The 23,600-nt window shown below is 38.0% G+C and overlaps 1 protein-coding gene across 26 annotated transcripts in view; it reads right to left on the reverse strand.

Annotated features, from left to right (window-relative positions):
* Positions 1 to 23,600, reverse strand: part of RALGAPA2 (Ral GTPase activating protein catalytic subunit alpha 2) — a 412,816-nt gene that overhangs the window by 121,356 nt on the left and 267,860 nt on the right. For all 26 annotated transcript variants that reach the window (XR_004957055.1, XM_036244703.1, XM_036244712.1 and 23 more), the window contains 2 exons: positions 5,214 to 5,985; positions 4,486 to 4,557 (listed from right to left, as the gene is read on the reverse strand). Coding sequence is in view for 25 of the 26 variants with exons in the window: in XM_036244703.1 (XP_036100596.1) it covers positions 4,486 to 4,557; positions 5,214 to 5,985 (844 nt within the window). In the remaining variant the exon portion in view is untranslated. The remainder of the gene's footprint in view (positions 1 to 4,485; positions 4,558 to 5,213; positions 5,986 to 23,600) is intronic.

The raw sequence follows: 23,600 nt of genomic DNA on the forward strand, positions 1-23,600 counted from the left end.
ACCCACTCTGTGCTCTGACCAATCTGAGGGTGCCTAGTAGGGTGTACAGTGGTCTAGGGAAACCTCTTTGGCCATATAAACCCTTCATCCATTTCCTCCATGATGGATTTTGGGCATGTTGCCATTAAATCCTGTAAACATATTATGTGCATTGAGGAAAGGAGCCCTTCCCTCTTACCTCTTGTACATATATTACAATCCTTGGCACATATTAAGTGCCCAATTAAATTTCTGGTGAACTGACCAGAGATCTGATGATATATTTTAATGAATTAGTGACCAATTTCTACAAATTACACCCTGGAGTTAAGTGTGAAGGTAAATGGACCTATACCAAGTAATTCGGAGACAGTTTAGAGATGAAGACGTTTTTCATTGAAACAAAGCTTTAATCAAGAATCACTCATTCCATAGTCTCATCATCCAAGAGTTCTACTCTAGTTTCTATCTTCTAAAATTTTACATGACTGCTTCCAGAGTAGTTCCATTCCTCTCCTTATTTTCACATTACATTCTGAAAAATATCACAGAAAAAACTATCAAGTACTTAAACAATATGAAAATGTTTCTACTAACTGTTTAATATTACAACATTGTAATCTGGTTAGACATACACACTGGTGGAATTTGGGGTCATATTTTAACAAATTCTCAAGTATTTCCTTCTGCAGTTGTTGTTGTTTTTGTTTATTACTAATAAGCAGAATGAATTGAAACTCAACCAAAAAATCATCTAAATAAGAGGAGGAGGAAAGTATTCTCCTATTTATCCAGTGAGCTTATTCATTTCCCCCATAGTTTACATGTAATAAACATACAAGAAAAATTACAAAATTTAACAAAAAATTATTATAAAACTTCTTTCAATATATAAGCAAAGAACCCATTACCATTTCTGTATACAAAAATGAGTAGCTGCTATATTCTATTTTACAACTGGTTTTTTCACTTATAATTGTAAGGTTGATGAGCTCTGGGGAGTCACATGACCCGGAAGTCACATGACCCATAAATGGGTGGCCAGAGGAGAAATGGAAACCTAACTTGGGAGGCTGCCCCTTATTCGGATGTGGCTGAGGAGACACTCCTGGTCACGTCCCACCACCCTTCCCAGCCAATCAACATACACCACACTCGAATCTCACAAGCAGCTAGCCAGTCACCTGACGCCACACCTAATCACCCCACCCAGGTCCCTAACGTCCCTATAAATCTTCCCCGGGCAAAAGTAGCAGCGGGACTTCCCTGGCCCCCCGCCACGTGGACCAGTGAACCTCGCCTGGGAACGCTTCAATGAAACTTTTGCTTGCCTTTGTGGCTCCGTTTCTCTTCTTCCTCAGCGAGATACCTTACAATATTTCTGAACACTTTATCATATAAAGTATACATAATATACAATTCTCCCTTTGAACCATTTTTGAGTGTAAACACTTTAATACTATGTGCTTTTATAACTAAGTTATTTAATGGTTGTATAACATTCCATTATATTAATATACCACATCCAAAATCCTCATTATAGGACATTCAGGTTGCTTCCATTTTAAAGACATTTTCACATTGTTTTTTATATGTCCTCAAAATAAATTCATAGAAATGGAATCTTGATCATTGCCCATTTTTTTATCCTCACCCGAGGACATTTTTCGATATTTTGTTCAGATAGAGTGGGAGGGCGAAGAGAGAGAGAGAGAGAGAGAGGGAGAGAGAGAGAAACATCGACGTGAAAGGGACACATCAAGTAGTTGTCACCCACATGACCCACCAGAGCCGGGGACAAACTGCAACGGAGGTACGTGCCCTTAGCGGGAACCGAACCCAGGTCTCTCTGGACCGCAGGCCGACGCTCTAACCGCGGAGCCAAACCAGCCAGGGCGATCATTGCCCATTTTTAAAGTTTTTCATGCTCATTGTCCTGCTGTCACTAGAGAAGGTGGACAGTCTGAACGCTCTGACTGGTGTCGCATGAGCACACTCTTGTGGGTGCCCCTCTTGATGAGAACAGGTGTTATGAGGAGAGGTGAGTTTTGTGGGATTGATCTCTGGGGCTCAATGCTCTAGTAGAGACCTTATGCTTCCAGACGGTCAGAAAGCTTGTTCTCATGCAGTATGGAGCTCTGAAAGGTGATATCATTTACTCCCTGAGCAATAGGCAGGGAACACAGGCAGCCTAGAATCTGGCTGGTTTATTCTTAGAGCTACTATAATTTGGGGGCTCAGATGATAATAGAGATCATAACCATGACCCAAAAGACTGTCTCGTTCAGCAAAGAAGAAAAGATGTATAGTTACTCAATTTCTTTAGGCAGCTCTCTCTTTCTCCAGTCTATATACTTTATATACATAAAAACAATCTTAGGTTTATCAAGTCCAAGCTTTTTACATTGTAGCTATTTACAGATCCTTGAGTACTCATTAGTTCAATGTGGGAGCTAAGCCCCAATGACTGCCTGACTGATGTAGGTGTGAGGAAAGGTGATCTTTAGCTGTAAACATTCATCAAATTTCACATCCTCCAAAATGTTAGCACCACAGAGAGCCTGCTAGGATTCAGACACTGTTGTCTGGCCTTATTAGAGCCAAGCTTTTGAAATGGTAATTATCAACATCAACAGCACTTCATATCCATAAGCTGCATGACCCATGCATGAAGGAGCAGGTAATTTAGGAACAAATATAAATCAACCATTTCCTCTTCCTCATTAGAATGCATTTTTTTTCTTATTAGAAATAGACCAGAATAACTCTGTTTTCCTGTGCTGTCACATTAAAAAGCCAAGCAAAATAAAATATTTTATTTTTCAAATGTATGTTTTTATAGATTTTTTAGAGAGAGACAGAAACATTGATGCGAGAAAAAAATGTCGATCGGCCATCTCCTGCACACCCCCAACCGGGGATCGAGCCTGCAACCTGGGCATGTGCCCTGACCAGGAATCAAACCGGGACCTCTCAGTCCATGGGACAACACTCAATCCACTGAGCCACACAAGCTGGGCAAAAGAAACTATTTTAACTTTCACCTTACAACATGGTGGCAAGGGTCATTAATATTTAAAAGGGGAACTCTATGTACAGTCATCACACTCTTTACATCTTTGCTAACTTGACAATATATAGATGATAGTTGCAAGACAGCCTCTACTTTTCTTAAGAACATGCTAAGCAAGACCTAGTTATGTCTTGACAGCACAGAGAGGAACTTATATCAGAAATAAATAGAAATATCCTAATTGAAAGTTGAGGAGCATGGTATGTTACCTGCTTACTGATATAATACATGAGATAGTCTAGATTTCTCATAGCTAGAGTCCTTGACTTATTTAAAAAAAAAAAAAAAAAAAAAAAGTTGATACCTTTTAAATGTCAAGAAGTCACCAGGAGTTGGGGTTCTAAGCAAAGGTTAATCGAGGGGCAGAGGATTTGCCAATCAGTTCTCCAAAGCCGTATTTTACTGCAATAGCACTCCAGGGAGCTAATTCAATTGAATCTCATGCAACTAAAGTGCATTAACACAATTACAAGATACCAATGTATGCACTTAATACTAAGAAACACCAAGTAATTCAGCATGTGCTTAAAAAGCTGAGTCTGGAACCCAGGTGACTGTTTGTTTAACACTGGAGAACAAGAGGGAGAGGGAAGCGAATTCCTAAGTCCTTCAGAAGAAATCCCTCACAGAATTCCCAAAGTTCAGTCTCTAGAGAAAAAGAAGCACAAGTGGGAAACTGATTATGATGAAGGGCAACATGAGGAATATTGACTTCAGGTTTTTCACCTTTAATGGGAGATCTAATGATATTCTTAAGGAGAATACAAGAGGAACAAAAGCTATTTTTTAAATGAATTTTTAAAAACGAAAGATTAAGGAAGTAGTTTGTTCAAGGAGCACGTGTTATATACCAACTGCTATACTTGCCTACTAAGATATTTTTAGAAGCACGCATTTCCCCAAATCAAAAACTGGTTAAGAGCTCATTTTTAGAGTTGCTTCTAAGATTGTTTGAAAAAGTGGGAGACCTGAAATTTGACCAGCTTTGGAAAATGAGGCTTACAAAAAAAAGTTACTAATTAGAACAAACTGATTTTAACTTGCCAACATTGCAGAACAGAAACTTCAGAATGCCAGTGCATCAGCACACAGCATGGGGTAAGAAGTCAGACTTACTTGCTTCAAATAACACAGAATGTTTGACTCAGGTAAGGCTCTGTTCCTCATCAGAAAGAGATGGACACAGAGATTAAATGAGAATGAATGTCTACTAGCTACCACATGAAAGGTCCCTAATCAAAGGTGGGAGCATTGACCTCTTCTTAGTGTAGCAAACATGTAAGCTTACTCTTCAAGGGTACATCACTGGATTCTATATTACAGAACTACCCTTGAGTGTCTCTGCAGGTATAGTCATTCCTGCAGCTATATCTGACATCTAAGTACACACAAAGATAGAAAAGAATAAAGTGGTGTGTTACACTGGCACATACCACTGACGGGAGTCCAGATTTTTTAGCTCTCTCAATAATTTTGAATTTTTCTTCAACAGATGAAAATTCTTCCTATAAAAAAAAGAGATGGAAGAAAAGTCATGTAATCACAGACCAATTTTGCCCTTTCCAGTCAATCAATCGACAAACTTACTTATTATCATCCATCCATTCACCCATCTATCCATCCACTGCATTAACAAAGATTTGCAATCAAAGCCATAGAATGAACTCCATTCTCCTTAAGACACTCAAAGGCAGCAAAATTCCACTGCATTCCATTGCTATCCAGCGACATTGGATGGCTCTGTGGTAAATGAGCATGTGGCCTGTGTGCATGTGTTTTCATTGCTGGCTCTGCTATGAACCTCTTTCCCTCACCTCTGTCCTTAAAAACTCCACTCCATGACCAGGGTCCACCCCATTCCACAAAGTCTTCTCCAGTAAACCACACTTCCCACTGGATTTAACTGTTCCTTTTAAACTCCTGTATCAAGCTATCTTTCATCAGAAAATGTGTGATAGCCTTTAAAATGTACAACAGATGTTTGGAATCAATTTGTATACAGCATAGTTGCTAGCTTTAATTTAGCAGCAGAAAATAAGCTGTAAATACCGAAATTGAGAAAAATTTCCATTTCTGTTCTGTTTCCTCAACTCCAAACTGATAAAAAAGAACAATCACAAAAAAATAACAAAATAGTTAAAGGTCTACGGTAGATTGTTACCTTCTGTCCCAAGAATTCATTCCCAAGTCATTGAGCAACAACCTGCAGAAATAAAAGGGTCCTCGGGGCTCCACTGGTGAGGGCTGCTCCTGGCTGGTGACTCTCATGGCCATATCAGAGTTACTCCTCTGAACATACTCCTCTTCTTGTGCATTCTGGCGGAAAATTACCTCAATGATCTCCTTCTCTTGGTCACGATTCATTCCACGTGGGGGTAGAGAAGGCTCATTTAGATTTAACTGAGATGGTAAAAGGCATTCAGGACTTGTGTGGCCAATGTTTTCAAGTAATTTGTCGAGGACATCATCTCCCTCCTCAGTTTGAGGAAAATCTCTCTGAAGTCCAAATGTTTGATGATGCCAGCCCGAAATCAGAAATGAAGGATTTCTGCTGCTGGGTGGTAAGCAGCCTTCAAAAGGTCCATACAAAACCTTCCCATCCCAAGAGTACTTCCCTGAGATGTCCCGCACAATTACTCTCACGTCAGAGATAGTGCCCACTGGTGAGCTGCCTGCCAGTCTTTCTGTGGGTGTCTGAAGGTAGGAGATGAGGGTGCTGTCATTAAACACAAACAGCTGCAGGTTTGGGCTCCTGAACACTTCGGAGGATAGCTCAGAGGCTTCTGCACATGTGTTGTCATGGTTCTCGCTGACCAAGCTGTGCAGCACCGCAGGGCCCCCACGGAGGGGGAAGTGACCCAGGTGGTTCACCAGGTGGGCCATCACCATTCGGGCAGTCAAGGGGATCAACTCCAAACTTCGTCTCTTCCTCTCTGTGAACAGCAGTGGAAGAAACATAAAGAGACAGTGGAGAATGAAGATTAACACTGAACACCACCAGATTTCAACCTGTACTTAGAATATTTAAAGTCTGGGAAACTTTTTTACCTCGATTTCTTTTTTGACACATTCTACATTAATTTAAAAACACAATTTAAATAGATTGATAAAAGATTACGTGAAGATTTCATTCTAAAAGGGACATTAAAATTTTGTAGATACAACAATAAACAAGAGAAAGGTCCTTGTCCTTAAAAAAGTGACAGTTGAGCTCTGGGAAGTAAAAATCTGCAGCTGTAGAGGATGGCAGAGCTGGACAGCTGGGGGCTGGAGGCTGGGGGCAGGTGGAAGCTGCGGGAGAGAGGTTACCTTGCTCTCCTCGGGAGGACAAAGGCAGACTTTGATAAGGAAATTAATACAGCCTATGACTGCTTAAATATGGTTTATATTTTCGATGTGTGAAACACAGTCTATTCTTGTATTATTTATTAACTATTATATTATTTTCCGTATGAATAACTGTATACCTACTTTTGCCCCACCCTGTATAGTTTGCAACTTGCTTTAAGACCACTGTAACAATTTATGCTTTGTTGTTAAGGCATTTTAAATATTTAACAGAAACTGATATATTAAAAATTCATGGAAATACTTAGAAGGCTTTAACTAAATTTGTAGTTGATGATTAAATGCCCCAAAACAACTGATTTATAACATTTTTCAAGACTTCAAATGTACAAAAAGACTTGAAAACAGCATCTAAAACTGTGCTGTAAACTATCTGAGGTAGAATGGAGAAGTAGGCAAACTAAATCCGTACACATGGACTGAAATGACCACTTCAGTTTGAGAGTAGTTAGGGAGAGTTTTATCTACTACATTTATAAAAAAATTATGCATTAACCTAAGAACAAATTAAAAGAAATTCTTTTAATTTTAACAAAAATAAATCACTAGATATTTAAATAAAATAAGATTTATAATTTGGGCTTAAAGGTTTAGGAAATACTTGTTTTCTAAATTCATAACATAAAAATTAAATATGAATTTAATTAAATATTAATAAAATAAATTCAATTTATTAATTAAATTAATAAAATCGCTTTAATATTGATGTAATTTAAATCCACAACAAAATTAACTTTTTTTTTTTTTAGTTAATCCTCGTCCAAGGATATTTTTCCATTGTTATTTAGAGAGTGGAAGAGACGGTGGGAGAGACAAAGAGAGAGAGAAACATCGATGTGATAGAGGCATATAGATTGGTTGCCTCTCATACAACCCAAAACCAGGGCCAGGGCTCAAATCTGCAACCTATGTACGTGCCCTTGGCTGGGAATCGAACCAGCAACCCTTTAGTCCACAGGCCGATGCTCTAACCACTGAGCAAAACCAGCCAGGGTGAAAATTAACTTTTTCATGCTAAACACCCTCCCTCTCAGACACTGAAAATACAACTGATTTATTTATAAAACATCAATTTTATGATGTATAAGTCCTAGAAAGAAACAATCAGATCCTAGAAAAGAACTGTCCTGACTTTTCTCGGATTTCTTCTTGATTTTTTGCTTTTCAGTGAACAAAAAATTACCTATATTCAATAATGCAAAATAAAAATTTCACATAAAAAAATCCTCCTTTTCTAGAAGCAAAGGAGGTCATCTAAATCAGTCTTTAAAATGGAACTCTTCTTCTCACCCCTGGTAGAAGTGTGTATGATTTCCAAACAGCTGAAAAATCCAAAATACCTCAACTAATTCACTTAAAATCACTGTTATAAATGCCTTTGCTTTAATGTTTACATGAACTTTTTCAAAAGTTACAGATTTTTAAAATTCATGCTTATCATTCCATATGAATATATGTTCCATCAGAAAGTTAATGCCCCAACAAAGGTGCAGCCAGCTCACGAGTCACAGTGTAGACACCATGTAGTGATGACATGGTAGAGCAGGCAATGAGACTTACTATAAAGGTCTAATTTATCAAGCCCAAGATAAAACAACTACTGCAAAAGCAACTTTCCTCTACTTTCTTTACAAAGGTTGTGCTTTTGATTTGAGATAAATAAAATTTGTATTTTAATGAACATATTTGAATTCTACAATAGGAAATTAACCAGTAGTCACACTAATCAAGTCATAAAACATGAAACACCAAGTGAACACCCAAAATATTTTTGGTTCTGAAAAGAAAAGGGAATATTTGTGCCATGGCCAGTTTTGTTCAGTGGTTAGAGCATTGGTCCATGGACCAAAGGGCCATATGTTCGATTACTAGTCAAGGGCATGTACCTGGGTTGCAGATTCAATCCCCGGCCCCAGATGAGGTCATGCAGGAGGCAACCAATCAATGTGTCTCTCTCACATGGATGTTTCTCTCTCTCTCCCTCCCTCCCTATCTATCTAAAAACCAATGGAAAAATATCCTTGGGTTAGAATTATCAGAAAAACAAACAAAAGGAAACAAAAGGAAATATTTGTAAAATGAATTGCTCTTCCCTGACAGACTTCAACTAAATCAATTGCCTGTGGGTGCCCTGAAAAATAAAAAGAAAATCTAGATTCCATTAATGAAAACAACAAGCTCATGACTTCTACAAATTATGAAAAATATATTCCAAATATTTATTTTATTTTTCTAAATTTAGAAATAAAATATAAAAGCAATAATTTTAGGTTGTCCTTTAACCTTTCTTTTTTAAAGCTCCTCCCCTCCTTTCATTTTAAGCACTTAGGTATTAATGATGAGAGTACATGAGTGTGCCATTAACAGCTTTTCCTTGAGCTGGGCCAACAGCTACTTCAGCGGCAGATAGTTTGTAACTTTATTTGAAAGTAGCAACCATACCAGTCTATGAAAAAAAAAATCATTTTAAAGTAATAGATAAAATATAATACTACATATCAGAATCATTATTTGACTAGAATAATTTGGTTATGAATGATGAATTATGGCATTAAATGAAAACAAAAGACCCTCAAATATGAACACATTTTATTTAATCTAAAATACCTAACTTATCATTTTTATTTTTCCTCTTTGCTCTTAACAGGATGTAGTCACTCAGCAAGAGTATTCGTGTGTGCCAATATGTTTCTAAGCTTCTTTGCTATTTTATTTAGTAAAAATGGTAGTGAATATTATTTTTAGTAGCACAGAAGTATATTAAGACAAGTCTACATAAGGTCCTGAGGTTTCTGGAAGAATAAATATGCAAGTAAAAGAATGTTGTACATTGAAAGAAAAATGGTACCAAAATTTAAAGGTGCACTTTTATGTTTCTCATTTTTCACTAACCAGTTAATCTTCTGCCTTTTTTAAATTATTTTTTTAAATTTAATTAATTTATTTTTGTTACAGATGTTTCTCCTTTTCCCCCCCATTGCCTCTTCCCGTCCCCCCCACCCCCCACCCCAGCATTGTTGTCTGTGTCCATTGGTTATGCTTATATGCATAAGTTCTTTGGTTTATCTCTTCACTTCCCCCTCAATCCCCTCTCCTGAAGTTTGTCAGTCTGAACCCTACTTATATGTCTCTGGGTCTATTTTGTTCATCAGCTAATTTTGTTCATCATATGCCACAAATAAGTGAGATCATGTGACACTTGTCTTTCTCTGACTGGCTTATTTCGCTTATCACGACACTCTCCAGCTCCCTCCATGTTGTCTCAAAGAATAAGAGATCTTTCCTTTTTACAGCTGCATAGTATTCCATTGTGTACATGTACCACAGCTTTTTTATCTACTCATCCATTGATGGACATGTGGGCTGTTTCCAGATCTTAGCAATTATAATAGTGCTGCTGTGAACATACGGGTACATATATTCTTCCTGATTGGTGTTTCAGGCTTTTTAGGGTATATTCCTAGAAGTGAGATCACTAGGTCAAATGGCAGTTCAATTTTTAACTTTTTGAGGAAACACCATATTGTTACTACAATCTATAGTGGCTACAACAGTCTGCATTCCCACCAGCAATGTACCAGAGTCCCCTATTTTCAAGTGATGAGTAATAATAAATAGTGAACCTATTTTTTGAAAGGGTTAGTAATCTTTTAAAGGGTAAAGGGAAAAGTTTGCAAAAGGCGGAAACTGGAAATTGTGTTGCTTGCATGACCTTGGCTCAGCCTTTTGTTTAGTATGGATAAGGTTGATCTGGATTGTCCGAAAGGCAATGGATAACCCAACAGATGCCTGACGAGATACCAGAACAGCCCTACTTTAAGGTTGACAATGGGCCAGATAAAGTACATCCACAGAAATTGCTGGAAGCTAAAAGTAGGATTTATTACCGACACCCTAACCCTAATCTGAGGATGAACCCTTCTTGGCTCAGGCAGCCTGCACACAGGCATATGCAATAAAGCCATTTTGCTCTACATTGGCCTTGCCTTGCGATGTGATCTCCTGCTGGCTCAGACCTTTTATTTTTATGATAGTTATATAGGATGAATGTAAATTAATGACTTTAGGAAAAAGTAAATTAATTTTCTTATAAGACATGGACTATAAGGTAAGAAAAAAAGAAAACTTTATTTAAAAAATACAGTTTATATTTACAACTGTGGGAAAAAAGGTCAAGAAAATGTTGCAACTTTTAAAATTAAATCTCTCTTTCTTTCTCTCTTTCTTTCTCTCTCTCTCTCTCTCTCTCTCTCTCTTTCTTTCTTTCTTTCATTCATTTTTATCCTCACCAGAGGACATTTTTCAATATTTTGTTCAGCTAGAATGGGAGGTAGAGAGAGAGAAACATCAACATGAAAGGGACACATGGAGTGGTCGCCACCCACACAACCCAACCAGGACCGGGGACAAACTGCAACTGAGGTACGTGCGCTTAGTGGGAACTGAACCCGGGTCTCTCCAGACTGCAGGCCGACACTCTAACCGCTGAGCAAAACCGGCCAGGGCCAAATTAAATCTTTATTGTAGAGAGTATTATAGATGTCCTTCCCCATTGCCCACCCCCCCCAGTTCCCTTCCTGCCCCAGGTCTTCACCACCCTATTGTCTGTGTCCATATATGCATGTAAATTCTTAGGTTAATATCTTCCCACCCGTTTCCTTCTCTACCCTCTGAGTATTGTCAATCTGTTCCATATTTCCATGCCTCCTTTTATATTTTATTCATCAGTTTATTTTGATCATTAAATTCCACATATAAGTAATATCATGTGATACTTGTCTTTCTCTGACTGGCTTATTTCACTTTCCATCGTGTATATGCACCACAGCTTTTTTATCCACTCATCTACTGACGGACACTTGGGCTGTTTCCAGATCTTAGCTATTGTAAATAGTGCTTCTGTGAACATAGGGGTACATATATTCTTTCTGGTGTTCTGGACTCAGAATATATTCATAAGAGTGGGATCACTGGGTCAAATGACAAATCAATATTTAACTTTTTGAGGAAATCCCATGTTGTTTTCCATAGTGGCTGCAGCAGTCTTCATTCCCAACAGCAGTGCACTAGGTTCCCTTTGCTCCACACCCTTGCCAGCACTTGTTTGATGATTTGATGTCAGTCATTCTGGTCAGTGTGACGTGGTAGCTCCTTGTTGTTTTAATTTGCATCTCTTTGATGATTAGTGACATATAGATCAATGGAACAGAACAGAGAATCCTGAATTCAACCCAAGACATTATGTCTCTTGGCTATTTGTATGTCCTGTTTGGAGAAGTGTCTATTCAGGTCCTCTGCCTATTTTTTAGTTCAATTGTTTGTCTCCCTTTTGTTGAGTTGTAAGAGTACTTTACTTATTTTGGAAATGAATCCCTTGTCAGACCTATCAATGGCAAATATGTTCTCCCAAACTATAGGTTTCCTTTTCTTTCTTTCTTTTTTTTGTGGTACCTGCTCCTAGCGGGAACCAAACCCGGAACTCTCTGGTCCATAGGCCTACGCTCAACCGCTGAACCAAACTGGCCAGGGCAAGTTTCCTCTTCATTTTGATGCTGGTTTCTTTTGCTGTGCAGATGCTTTTTAGTTTGATGTAGTCCCATTTATTAATTTTTTTCTTTGCTTCTCTTGCCTTAGGTGATGTATCGGTGAAAATTCTGCTACGTGAGATATCTGATATCTTGCTACCTATGTTTTCTTCTAAGATTTTTACTGTTATCCATTTTGAGTTATTTCTTGTATATAAGCTGATGGTTTCATTTCATTTTTTTCCATGTACCTGTCCAATTTTCCCAATACCATTTATTGAAGAAACTGTCTTTAATCTATTGTATGCTCTTGCCACCTTTGTCAAATATTAATTGAGCATAATGTCTTGGGTTGAATTCAGGATTCTCTGTTCTGTTCCATTGATCTATATGCCTATTATTGTGCTAGTACCAGGCTGTTTTGATTACAATGGCTTTGTTGTACAACCTGATATCTGGTATTGTGATTCCTCCTACTTTGTTCTTTATCAAGATTGCTGTGACTATTCGAGGCTGTTTTTGGATCCAAATTATTTTTGGAGTCTGTCGAGAACTCTAAAATATGCTGTTGGTATTTTAATAGAGATTGAATTGAATCTATAAATTGCTTTAGGTATTATAGACATTTTATTTGTTTATTTATTTTTATTAATTAATTTTTATTACAAATGTTTCTTTTTCCCCTGCTGATCCCCCCTCCTCCCTCCCTCCCTGGCCTGTTACCAGCTTTGTTGCCCATGTCCATTGTTCATGCATACATGCATATAAGTTCTGTGGTTTATCTTTGCCCCACCACCCCCTCTTCTGGGGATTGTCAGTCTGTACCCCACTTCCACGTCTCTGGGACTACCCCATTCCTCAGACTGTTATGTTCATTATATTCCACAAATAAATGAGATCATATGACATGTGTCTTTCTCTGTTTGGCTTGTTTCACTTAGGATGACACTTTCCAGGTCCTTCCATGTTGTCTCAAAGGATAAGAGATCTTACGTTCTTACAGCTGCGTAGTACTCCATTGTGTATATGTACCACAGCCTTTTTATCCATTTGTCTACTGATGGACAATTGGGCTGTTTCCAGATCTTAGCGATTGTAAATAGTGCTGCTACAAATATGGGGGTACATATATTCTTTCCGATTGGTGTTTCAGTCTTCTTAGGGCATATTCCTAAAAGTGGGATCACTGGGTCAAATGAAGTTCAATTTTTAATTTTTTGAGGTAACACTATATTGTTTTCCATAGTGGCTGCACCAGTCTGCATTCCCACCAGCAGTGTACTAGAGTCCCCTTTTCTCCACACACCCTTGTCAACACTTGTTGTTTGATGATTTGTTGATGGCGGCCATTCTGACAAGTGTGAGGTGATACCTCATTGTTGTTTTAACTTGCCTTTCTCTGATGATTAGTGATGATGAGCATTTCTTCATATGTCTCTTAGCCATTTGTATATCCTGTTTGGAGAGGTGTCTATTTAGTTCCTCTGCCCATTTTTTAATGGGGTTCTTTGTCTTCCTTTTGTTGAGTTGTATGGGCATTCTCTATGTACTGGAAATTAACCCCTTATCGGATATATCATTGGCAATGACATTCTCCCATACAGTGGGTAGCCTTTCCGTTTTGATGTTTGTATCTTTTGCTGTGCAGAAGCTTTTGAGTTTGATGTGGTACCATGTGTTCATTTTCTCCTTTGTTTCTATTGCCTTCGGAAATGTATCAGTGAAAATTCTGCAGCGTATGATATCTGAAATTTTGATGCCTACATTTTCTTCTAGGATTTTTATGGATTCATGAGTCCCATTTAAGTCTTTTATCCATTTTGAGTTTATTCGTGTGTATGGTGTAAGTTGATGGTCTAGTTTCATTTTTCTGCATGTACATGTTCAATTTCCGAGCACCATTTATTAAAGAGGCTGTCCTTACTCCACTGTATACTCTTGCCAAATACTCTTGTCAAATATTAATTGAACATATTGCCTTGGGTCCATTTCTGGGTTCTCTGTTCTGTTCCACTGTTCTATATGCCTGTTCTTGTACCAGTACCAGGCTGTTTTGATTACAGTTGCTTTGTAGTATAACCTGAAATATGGTATTGTGATCCCTCCAACTTTGTTCTTCTTTTTCAAGATTGCTGTGGCGATTCGAGGTCTTCTTTAGTTCCATATAAACTTTTGAAGTACTTGTTCTAATTTTGTGAAGTATGCCGTGGGTATTTTGATGGGGATTGCAATGAATCTATAGATTGCTTTGGGTAATATGTACATTTTAATGATGTTAATTCTCCCAATCCATAAACAGGGTATGTGATTCCACTTTTTTATATCTTCCTCTATTTCTTTTTTCAATGACCTGTAGTTTTCTGTGAATAGATCCTTCATTTTTTTGGTTAAGTGTATTCCTAGATATTTTAATTTTGTTGCCTCAATGGTAAATTGGATTATTTTCTTAGTTTCTCTTTCTGTGAGTTTATCATCGGGGTATAAGAATGCCATCGATTTCTTGATGTTAATTTTGTATCCTGCTATTTTGCCAAATTCATTTATTGTCTAGTAAATTTTTGATGGAGTCTTTGGGGTTTTCTACGTATAGTATCATGTCATCTGCAAATAATGACAGTTTCACATCCTCCTTTCCAATTTGAATCCCTTTTATTTTTTCTTCCTGTTTGATTACTGTGGCTAAGACTTCCAGTACTATGTTAAATAAGAGTGGCGAAAGTGGGCATCCTTGCCTTGTTCCTGTGCTTAAGGAAAATGCTTGTAGTTTTTGCCCATTGAGTATGATGTTGGCATTAGGTCTTTCATATATGGCCTTTATTATGTCTAGATATGATATCTCTATTCCCAGATTTCTGAGTGTTTTTATCAGAAATGGATGCTAGATTTTGTCTAAGGCCTTTTTTGGCACCTATTGATATGATCATGTGGTTTTTATTCTTCATTTTGTTTATGTGGTGTATCACACTTATTGATTTGCAAATATTGTACCAGACTTGCATCCCTGGAATGAATCCGACTTGGTCATGGTGAATAATTTTTTTCATGTATTGCTGAATCCGATTTGCTAGTATTTTGTTCAGGATTTTGGTGTCTATGTTCATCAGGGATATTGGCCTGTAGTTTTCTTTCTTAGTAGTATCTTTTTCTGGTTTTGGAATTAGAATTATGCTGGCTTCATAAAATGAGTTTGGAAGTCTTCCATCTGGAATTTTTTGAAATATTTTGAGGAGAATGGGTGTTAGTTCTTCTTTGAATATTCGGTAAAACTCCCCCATGAAACCACCCGGGCCTGGGCTTTTGTTTGCTGGGAGAGTGTGACTACATCTTCAATTTCTTCTGTTGATATTGGTCTGTTCAAGTTTTCTATCTCTTACTGATCTAGTTTTGGGAGACTATGTGTTTCTAGAAATTTGTCCATTTCGCTTAGATTGTTGAATTTGTTGCCATATAATAGTTCATAGTAGTTGTTAACAATCTTTTGTATTTTGGTGGTGTCAGTTGTTACTTCTACTCTTTCATTTCTGATTTTGTGTATTTGGGTTCTCTCTCTTTGTTTCTTGGTGAGTCTAGCTAAGGGTCCATCAATCTTGTTTATCTTATCAAAAAACCAGCTCTTTGTTTCATTGATGCTTTGAATTGTTTTTTTGGACTGTGTCGTTTATTTCTGCTCTGATCTTTACTATTTCCTTCCTTCTACTTGCTCTGGGGTTTTCTTTTTGTTTGCTCTCTAGATCTTTAAGTTGTGAGGTTAGATAGTCTATTAGAGATTTTTCTTGTTTTTTGAGGTAGGCCTGTAGTGCTATGAACTTCCCTCTCAGAACTGCTTTCGCTGCTTCCCATAGATTCTGTGTTGATGTGTCTTCATTTTCATTGGTTTCCAGGAAGTTTTTGATTTCTTCCTTAATCTCCTCGGTGACCCATTCATTGTTTAATAACATGCTATTTAGCCTCCATGTGTTCAAATGTCTTGGTATGTTCTTCTTGCAATTGATTTCTAGTTTCATGCCATTGTGATCTGAGAAGATGCTTGATATGATTTGAGTCTTCTTGAACTTGTATAGACTTAGTTTGTGCCCTAACATGTGGTCTATCTTTGAGAATGTCCCATGTGCACTTGAGAAGGTTGTGTATTCTGTAATTTGGGGTGCAATTCTCTGTAGATATCTACTAAATCCATTTGGTCTAGTGCTTCATTTAGAGTTTCTTTTTCCTTGCTAATTTTTTGTCTAGAGGATCTATCCAATGAAGTCAGCGGGGTGTTGAAGTCCCCTGCTATGATTGTATTGCTTTCGATTTCTCCTTGGAAGTCCTCCAGAAGATTTTTAATATATTTTGGTGCTCCTATATAGGGTTCATATATGTTTATCAAGGTTATATCTTCCTGTTGGATAGATTCTTGTAATATTATGTATTGGCCTTCATTGTCTCTAATTATGGCTTTCATTTTGAAATCCATTTTATCAGATATGAGTATTGCTACACCAGCTTTTTTTTTTTTTTTTACATTTGCTTGGAAGATTTTTTCCATCCCTTCACTTTCAATCTATGTGTCTTTTGTTGTGAGGTGGGTCTCTTGTAAACAACATATAGATGAGTCATGCTTTCTTATCCAATCAGCTACTCTGTGTCTTTTTATGGGAGCAGTCAATCCATTTACATTTAAGTTGATTATTGATATGTACTTATTTATTGCCATTTTTGTTTAGTGAGGTTCTATTTTTCTTTTCATTTATCTTGCTAATTACAGCAGTCCTTTTAACATTTCTTGCAGTGCTGGTTTGGTGCTAATGTATTCCTTTAGACTTTTTTTGTCTGGGAAGCTATTTGTTTGACCTTCTTTTTGAATGCTAGTCTTGTTGGGTAGAGTAGTCTTGGATTCAGATCCTTGTTTTTTATGACCTTGATTACTTCATGCCATTCCCTTCTGGCCTGTAGTGTTTCTTGTGAGAAGTCAGCTGAGAGCCTTATGGGGTTTCCTTGGTAGGTAACCTGTTGGTTATCTTTTGCTGGTTTTAGGATTCTCTCTTTGTCTTTAATTTTTGGCAGTTTGATTACTATGTGTCTTAGTGTGGTCTTGTTTGAGTTCTTCTTACTTGGGCCTCTCTGTGCTTCTTGAACTTGAATGCCTTCTTCCTTCACCATATTAGGGAAGTTTTCTGTTACCATTTCTTTGAATATATTCTCTAACCCTTGCTCATTTTCATCTTCGGGGACTGCTATGATGCGAATATTACTACGTTTCCAGTTGTCCCACAGTTCTCTTAAGCTGTCTTCCTGTTTTTTAATCGTTTTTTCCTTTTGGTTTTCTGACTGGTTGCTTTTTTCTACCCTGTCTTCCAATTCACTGATCCGGTTCTCAGCTCCTCTACTCTGCTTTTTAGACCTTCAAATGTGTTTTTCATTTCTGATATGTCGTTTTTAATTTCCAACTTGTTGATTTTCAACATTTCTATATCTTTACTCATGGTGCTCATATCCTTACACATGCTGTTGAGCTTCCTCAACATCATGGCTCTGAATTCTAGTTCTGTTAACTTGCTTAACTGCACCTCATTTATCTCATCTTCGGTAGAGGTCTCTTGTTCTTTTATTTGGCTTTTGTTTTTGTTTTTCACAATTTTGGCTATCATAGTGGGCTTTGGGGTCTGCCAAATTTTTCCTGTGGTGTTGGTGTTCTGCCGTTTGTGGCTCCCTCTCCTGGGTTTGGATGATGGAGGGAGGACCCACTTTAAACACCTCTGTCAAGTCTTAACTTTCCTGGTTAGAGTTGCCCACTCAGGGAATGGTAGTTATCCTCTAGCTTTTTAGCCTGGAAGCTATTATTAGCAATTACCTGAAGAACCTTGGTTTCTGAGTTGACTGAAAAACTCCCTCAGGTGCTCAGTTTAAGAGGATTTCCCAAGGATGGGGCAGATGCTGGTTGTTAATGGGCCTCAATTAGCATTTCAATGGCCATCAGGTGGGGTTGAATCTCCGAGGGAGGGGCCGCTGCCTCTCCCCAGAGCCCTGGGAAGGAGTAAGATGACCACAGTCCTGCCTGGCTGCAGTCAGCAAAAGCTCTGAGCACCCTCCCAATTCCAAGTGTCCCCACATGGTTCCAGTCCAGTCTGCCTTCCTCTGCCGGAGCCCAGTGTGAGTGGCTGCTGCCAATTTAGCCTCTGTCTGGGCTCTGCATTGTGGAGCCGCCTGGGACTTTTAACCCGAAGGTGCTGCTCCCAGCTAAGGGCGGCCCAGGCTGTGGCATCAACAGAGGGCGTAGCACCCAGCCAAGGCCACAGGACCCAGCTGAGGTCACTGGATGCAGCCAAGTCGGCAGCAGCTTCCAGCCGAGGCAGCTGAACCCAGCAGAGGGCTTAGCACCCAGCCGAGATCATAGGACCCAATCGAGGGTGCAGCTTCCAGCCGAGTCCCCTGGTCCCAGCCAAATTCGCAGGACACAGCAGAGGTCACAGGACCCAGCTGAGGGCGCAGCTTCCAGCCAAGTCCCCTGGTCCCAGCCCAGGCCGCTGCGGACCTTGGGCCCTCGGCCCCGTCTCGCATCCTCGCAAGCCTACCAGGATTGAATCAGTGTTCCTGGTTACGTGGTCCTCCAAGCTGCCTTTCGGTTGCCCCTTCCTGACAATTTGTCTTTATTTTCAATGTAATTCCAATTTGGTCCTGGGAGATGGTCTGTGTAGCTTCCATTCACTCCGCCACCATTTTCTATTACCACTCCAGGCTTTTTCGGTAGTATGGACATTTTAATAATGTTAATTCTTCCAATCTATGAACACAGAATATTCTTCCATTTGTTCATGTCGTTTGCTACTTCTTTTATCAACATCCTGCAGTTTTTTATTTAATTAATTAATTTTTGTAACACGTTTCTCCTTTTCCCCCTACTGATTTCCCCATCCCCCTCCCTCCCTGCCTTGTCCCCAGCTTTGTTGTCTATGTCCATTGTTCGTGCACACATGCATATAAGTTCTGTGGTTTATCTCTCCCCCACCACCCCCTCCGCTGGGGATAGTCAGTCAGTACCCCACTTCCACGTCCCTGGGACTACCCCATTCCTCAGACTGTAATGTTCATTGTATTCCACAAATAAGTGAGAACATATGATACTTGTCTTTCTCTGTTTGGCTTGTTTCACTTAGGATAATACATCCCAGATCCCTCCATGTCGTCTCAAAGGAGAAGAAATCTTTCTTTTTTACAGCTGCATAGTACTGCATTATGTATATGTGCCACAGCTTTTTTATCTACTCGTGTACTGATGGACATGTGGGCTGTTTCCAGATCTTACCTATTGTAAATAGTGCTGCTATACACATGGGGGTACATATATTCTTTCTGATTGGTGTTTCAGTCTTCTTAGGGTATATTCCTAGAAGTGGGATCACTGGGTCAAATGCAGTTCAATTTTTTATTTTTTGAGGTAACACCATATTGTTTTCCATAGTGGCTGCACCAGCATTCCCACCAGCAGTGTACTAGAGTCCCCTTTTCTCCACACCCACGCCAATACTTGTGGTTTGATGATTTGTTGATGGTGGCCATTCTGACACGTGTGAGGCGATACCTCATTGTTGTTTTAATTTGCCTTTCTCTGATGATTAGTAATGTTGAGCATTTCTTCATATGTCTCTTGGTCATTTGTATGTCCTGTTTGGAAAGGTGTCTATTTAGTTCCTCTGCCCATTTTTTAATTGGGCTCTTTGTCTTCCTTTTGTTGAGTTGTATGAGCACTGTATATATTTTGGAAATTAACCCCTTATCTGATATATCATTGGCAATTATGCTCTCCCATACATTGGGCTGCCTTTCCATTTTAGTGGTTGTTTCTTTCACTGTGCAGAGGCTTTTGAGTTTGATGTAGTCCCATGTGTTCATTTTCTCCTTTGTTTATGTTGCCTTAGGTGATGTATCAGTGAAAATTCTGCTGCTTATGATGTCTGAGATTTTGTTGCCTATATTTTCTTCTAGAATTTTTATGGATTCAAGAGTCACATTTAAGTCTTTTATCCATTTTTAGTTTATTCTTGTGTATGGTGTAAGTTGATGGTCTAGTTTCATTTTTTTGCATGTAGCTGTCCAATTTTCCCAATACCGTTCATGAAAGAAGTTGTCTTTACTCCACTATATGCTCTTGCCTCCTTTGTCAAATGTTAATTGAGCATATTGTCTTGGGTCCATTTCTGGGTTCTCTATTCTGTTCTATTGATCTACCTGCCTGTTATTTTGCCAGTACCAGGTTGTTTTGATTACAATGGCTTTGTAGTATAACTTGAAATCTGGTAATGTGATGCCCCCATCTTTGTTCTTCTTTTTTAATATTGCAGTGACTATTTGGGGTTGTTTTTTGTTCCATATGAACTTTTGAAGTATTTGTTCTAGTTCTGTGAAATAAGTCATAGGTATTTTGATGGGGATTGCACTGAGTTACAGATTGCTTTGGGTACTATGGACATTTTAATGATGTTAATTCTTCCAATCCATGAACAAGGTATGTGCTTCCACTTTTTATATCTTCCTCTATTTCTTTTTTTATGCCCTGTAGTTTTCTGCAAATAGGTCCTTTATTTCTTTGGTTAAGTTTATTCCTAGGTATCTTAATTTTTTTTGCTGTGATAGGAAATGGGATTGTTTTTATTTTTGTTTTTGTTTTTAGTTTCTCTTTCTGTGAGTTCATCATTGGTGTATAAGAATGTCATCAATTTCTTAACGTTAATTTTGTATCCTGCTACTTTGCAATATTCACTGATTAAGTCTAGTAAATTTTTGATGAAGTCTTTGGGGTTTTCTATGCATAGTATCATGTCATCTGCAAATAACGACAGTTTTACTTCCTCCTTTCCAATTTGGATCTCCTTTATTTTTTCTTCCTGTCTGATTGCTCTGATTGCTATGGCTAAGACTTCCAGTACTATGTTAAATAAGAGTGGCAAAAGTGGGCATCCTTATCTTGTTCCTGTTTTTAAGGGCAATGCTTTTAGTTTTTGCCCATTGAGTATAATGTTGGCTGTAGGTCTTTATTATGTCAAGATATGATACCTCTATTCCCAATTTGCTGAGCATTTTTATCAGAAATGGGTGCTGGATTTTGTTGAATGCTTTTTCAGCATCTATTGATATGATAATACGATTTTTACCTTTCATTTTGTTTATGTGGTGTATCACATTTATTGATTTGCGAATATTGTACCAGCCTTGCATACCTGGGTTGAATCCCACTTGGTCATGGTGAATAATTTTTTTGATGTATTGCTGGATCCAATTTAGTAATATTTTGTTCAGGATTTTGGCAGCTGTTCATCAGGATATTGGCCTATACTTTTCTTTCTTTGTAGTGTCTTTTTCTGGTTTTGGAATTAGAATTATACTGGCCTCATAAAACGAGTTTGGAAGTCTTCCTTCTTCTTGAATTTTTTGAAATAGTTTGAGGAAAATGGGTATTAGTTCTTTGAATGTTTCGTAAAATTCCCGTGAAGACGTCTGGACCTGGGTTTATGTTTGCTGGGAGAGTCTTGATTACATCTTCAATTTCTTTTATTGTTATTGGTCTGTTCAAGTTTTCTATCTCTTCCTGGTTCAGTTTTGGGAGAACATCCTGTAGTTTTTCAAGTACAGTTCTTTTACCTCCTTGGTTAAATTTTTTCCTAAGTACCTTAATTTTGTTGTTGCAATGGTAAACGGCATTGGTTTTTTAGTTTCTCTTTCTGATAGTTCATTATTGGTGTATAAAAATGCCATCAATTTCTGGGTGTTGCCCAACTCATTTATTAAATCTAGTCATTTTTTGGAGTCTTTAGGATTTTTATTGTAGACTATCATGTCATCTACGAATAATGACAGTTTTACTTCTTCCTTTCCAATTTAGATGCCTTTTAGTTTTTCTTATGGTGTGGCCACTGTGGCTAGAATCTCCAGTACTATGTTGAATGACAGTGGGCATTCCTTTCTTTATCCTGTTCTTAGGGGAAATGTTTTAGTTTTTGCCCAAAGAGTATGATGAGTATGATGTTGGCTGTAGGTATGTCATACGTGGTTTTTATTATGTTGAGGTATGCTCCCTGTATTCCCACTTTACTGAGAATTTTTATTAAAAATGGTGGTAGATTTTGTTGAAAGCTTTTTCTGCATCTATTGCTATGATCATGGGATTTTTATCTTTCAATTGTTTATGTGATGCATCATATTTATTGATTTATGGATGTTGTACCAGACTCACATCCCTGGAGTAAATCCCACTTGCTCATGGTGTATAATCTTTTTAGTATATTACTGGATCCTGTATATTAATATTTTGTTGAGGATTTTAGCATCTATATTCATCAGAGTTATTGGCCTATAATTCTCTTTCTCTGTAATGTTTTTATCTGGTTTTGGACCTGGGATACTGCTGGCCTTGTAGAAAGAGCTTAGATGTGTTCTTTCCTCTTGGATTTTTTGGAATAGTTTGAGGAGATTAAGTATTAGTTTTTCTTTGAATGTTTGGTAAAATTTCCTGTGAAGCCATCCGGACCAGGGCTTTTGTTTGCTGGCAGTTTTGTTTTTGTTTTTGTTTTTTTTCCATTACCGCTTCAATTTCATCAGTTGTTATTGCCTATTCAGGTTTCCTGAGTCTTCTTGATTAGGTCTTGGAAGATTGTATTTTTCTAGTAATTTGTCCATTTCTTCTAAGTTTCCCAGGTTGTTGACATATAGTTGTTCATGTTTTCCTATAATCCTTTGTATTTATGTAGTGTTAGTTGTTCCTTCACCTCTTTTGTTTCTGATTTTATTTGTTTGGGTCCTCTCTCTGTTTCTTGGTGATTCTGGCTAAAGGTTCATCATCTTGTTTATCTTTCCAAAAAACCAACTCATGGTTTCACTGATTTTTTTCTTTCATTTCTATGTCATTTATTTCCACTCTGATTTTTATTACTTTCTTCCTTCTACTTACTGTGGCTTTTCCTTGTTCTCTTTCTAATTTTTTAAGTTGCAGAGTTAGACAGTTTATTAGACATTTATCTTATTTCTTGAGGTAGGCCTATAATGCTCTGAACTTCCCTTTCAGGACCGCTTGCACTGTGTCTCATAGATTTTGTGTTGTTGTGTGTTCATTTTCATTAGTTTCCAGGAATTTTATGATTTCTTCCTTGATCTAACTGATAACGCATTCATTGTTTAGTAACATACTATTTACCCTCCATATCTTTGAATGTTTTTATTATAATTTACTTCTAGGTTCCCTGCCAATGTGATCCAAGGGGATGCTTGATATGATTTCAATCTTCTTGAACTTGTAGAGGCTTCATTTGTGTCCTAACATGTGGTCTATCTTTGAATATGTCCCATGTGTACTTGAAAAGAATGTATATTCTGCAGCTTTGGGATTAAATGTTCTGTAAATGTCAATTAAATGCATTTGATCTAGTGCAGTGGTTCTCAACCTTCCTAATGCCGTGACCCTTTAATACAGTTCCTAATGTTGTATGTGGGCATATCTGCTCATGGGCGGACCCGCCTGGAGAAGGATAGAGCAGCAGTGTCTCGGTTCCTAAGACCATCAGAAATATGTGTTTTCTGATGGTCTTAGACGACCCCTGTAAAAGGGTCGTTCGACCCACAAAGGGGTTGCAACCCACAGGTTGAGAACAGCTGATCTAGTATGTCAGTTAGGGTCGCTGTTTTCTTGTTGATTTTTTTGTCTA

Source organism: Molossus molossus, unplaced genomic scaffold, assembly GCF_014108415.1.
Source record: "Molossus molossus isolate mMolMol1 unplaced genomic scaffold, mMolMol1.p scaffold_m16_p_6, whole genome shotgun sequence".
Taxonomy (NCBI): domain Eukaryota; kingdom Metazoa; phylum Chordata; class Mammalia; order Chiroptera; family Molossidae; genus Molossus; species Molossus molossus.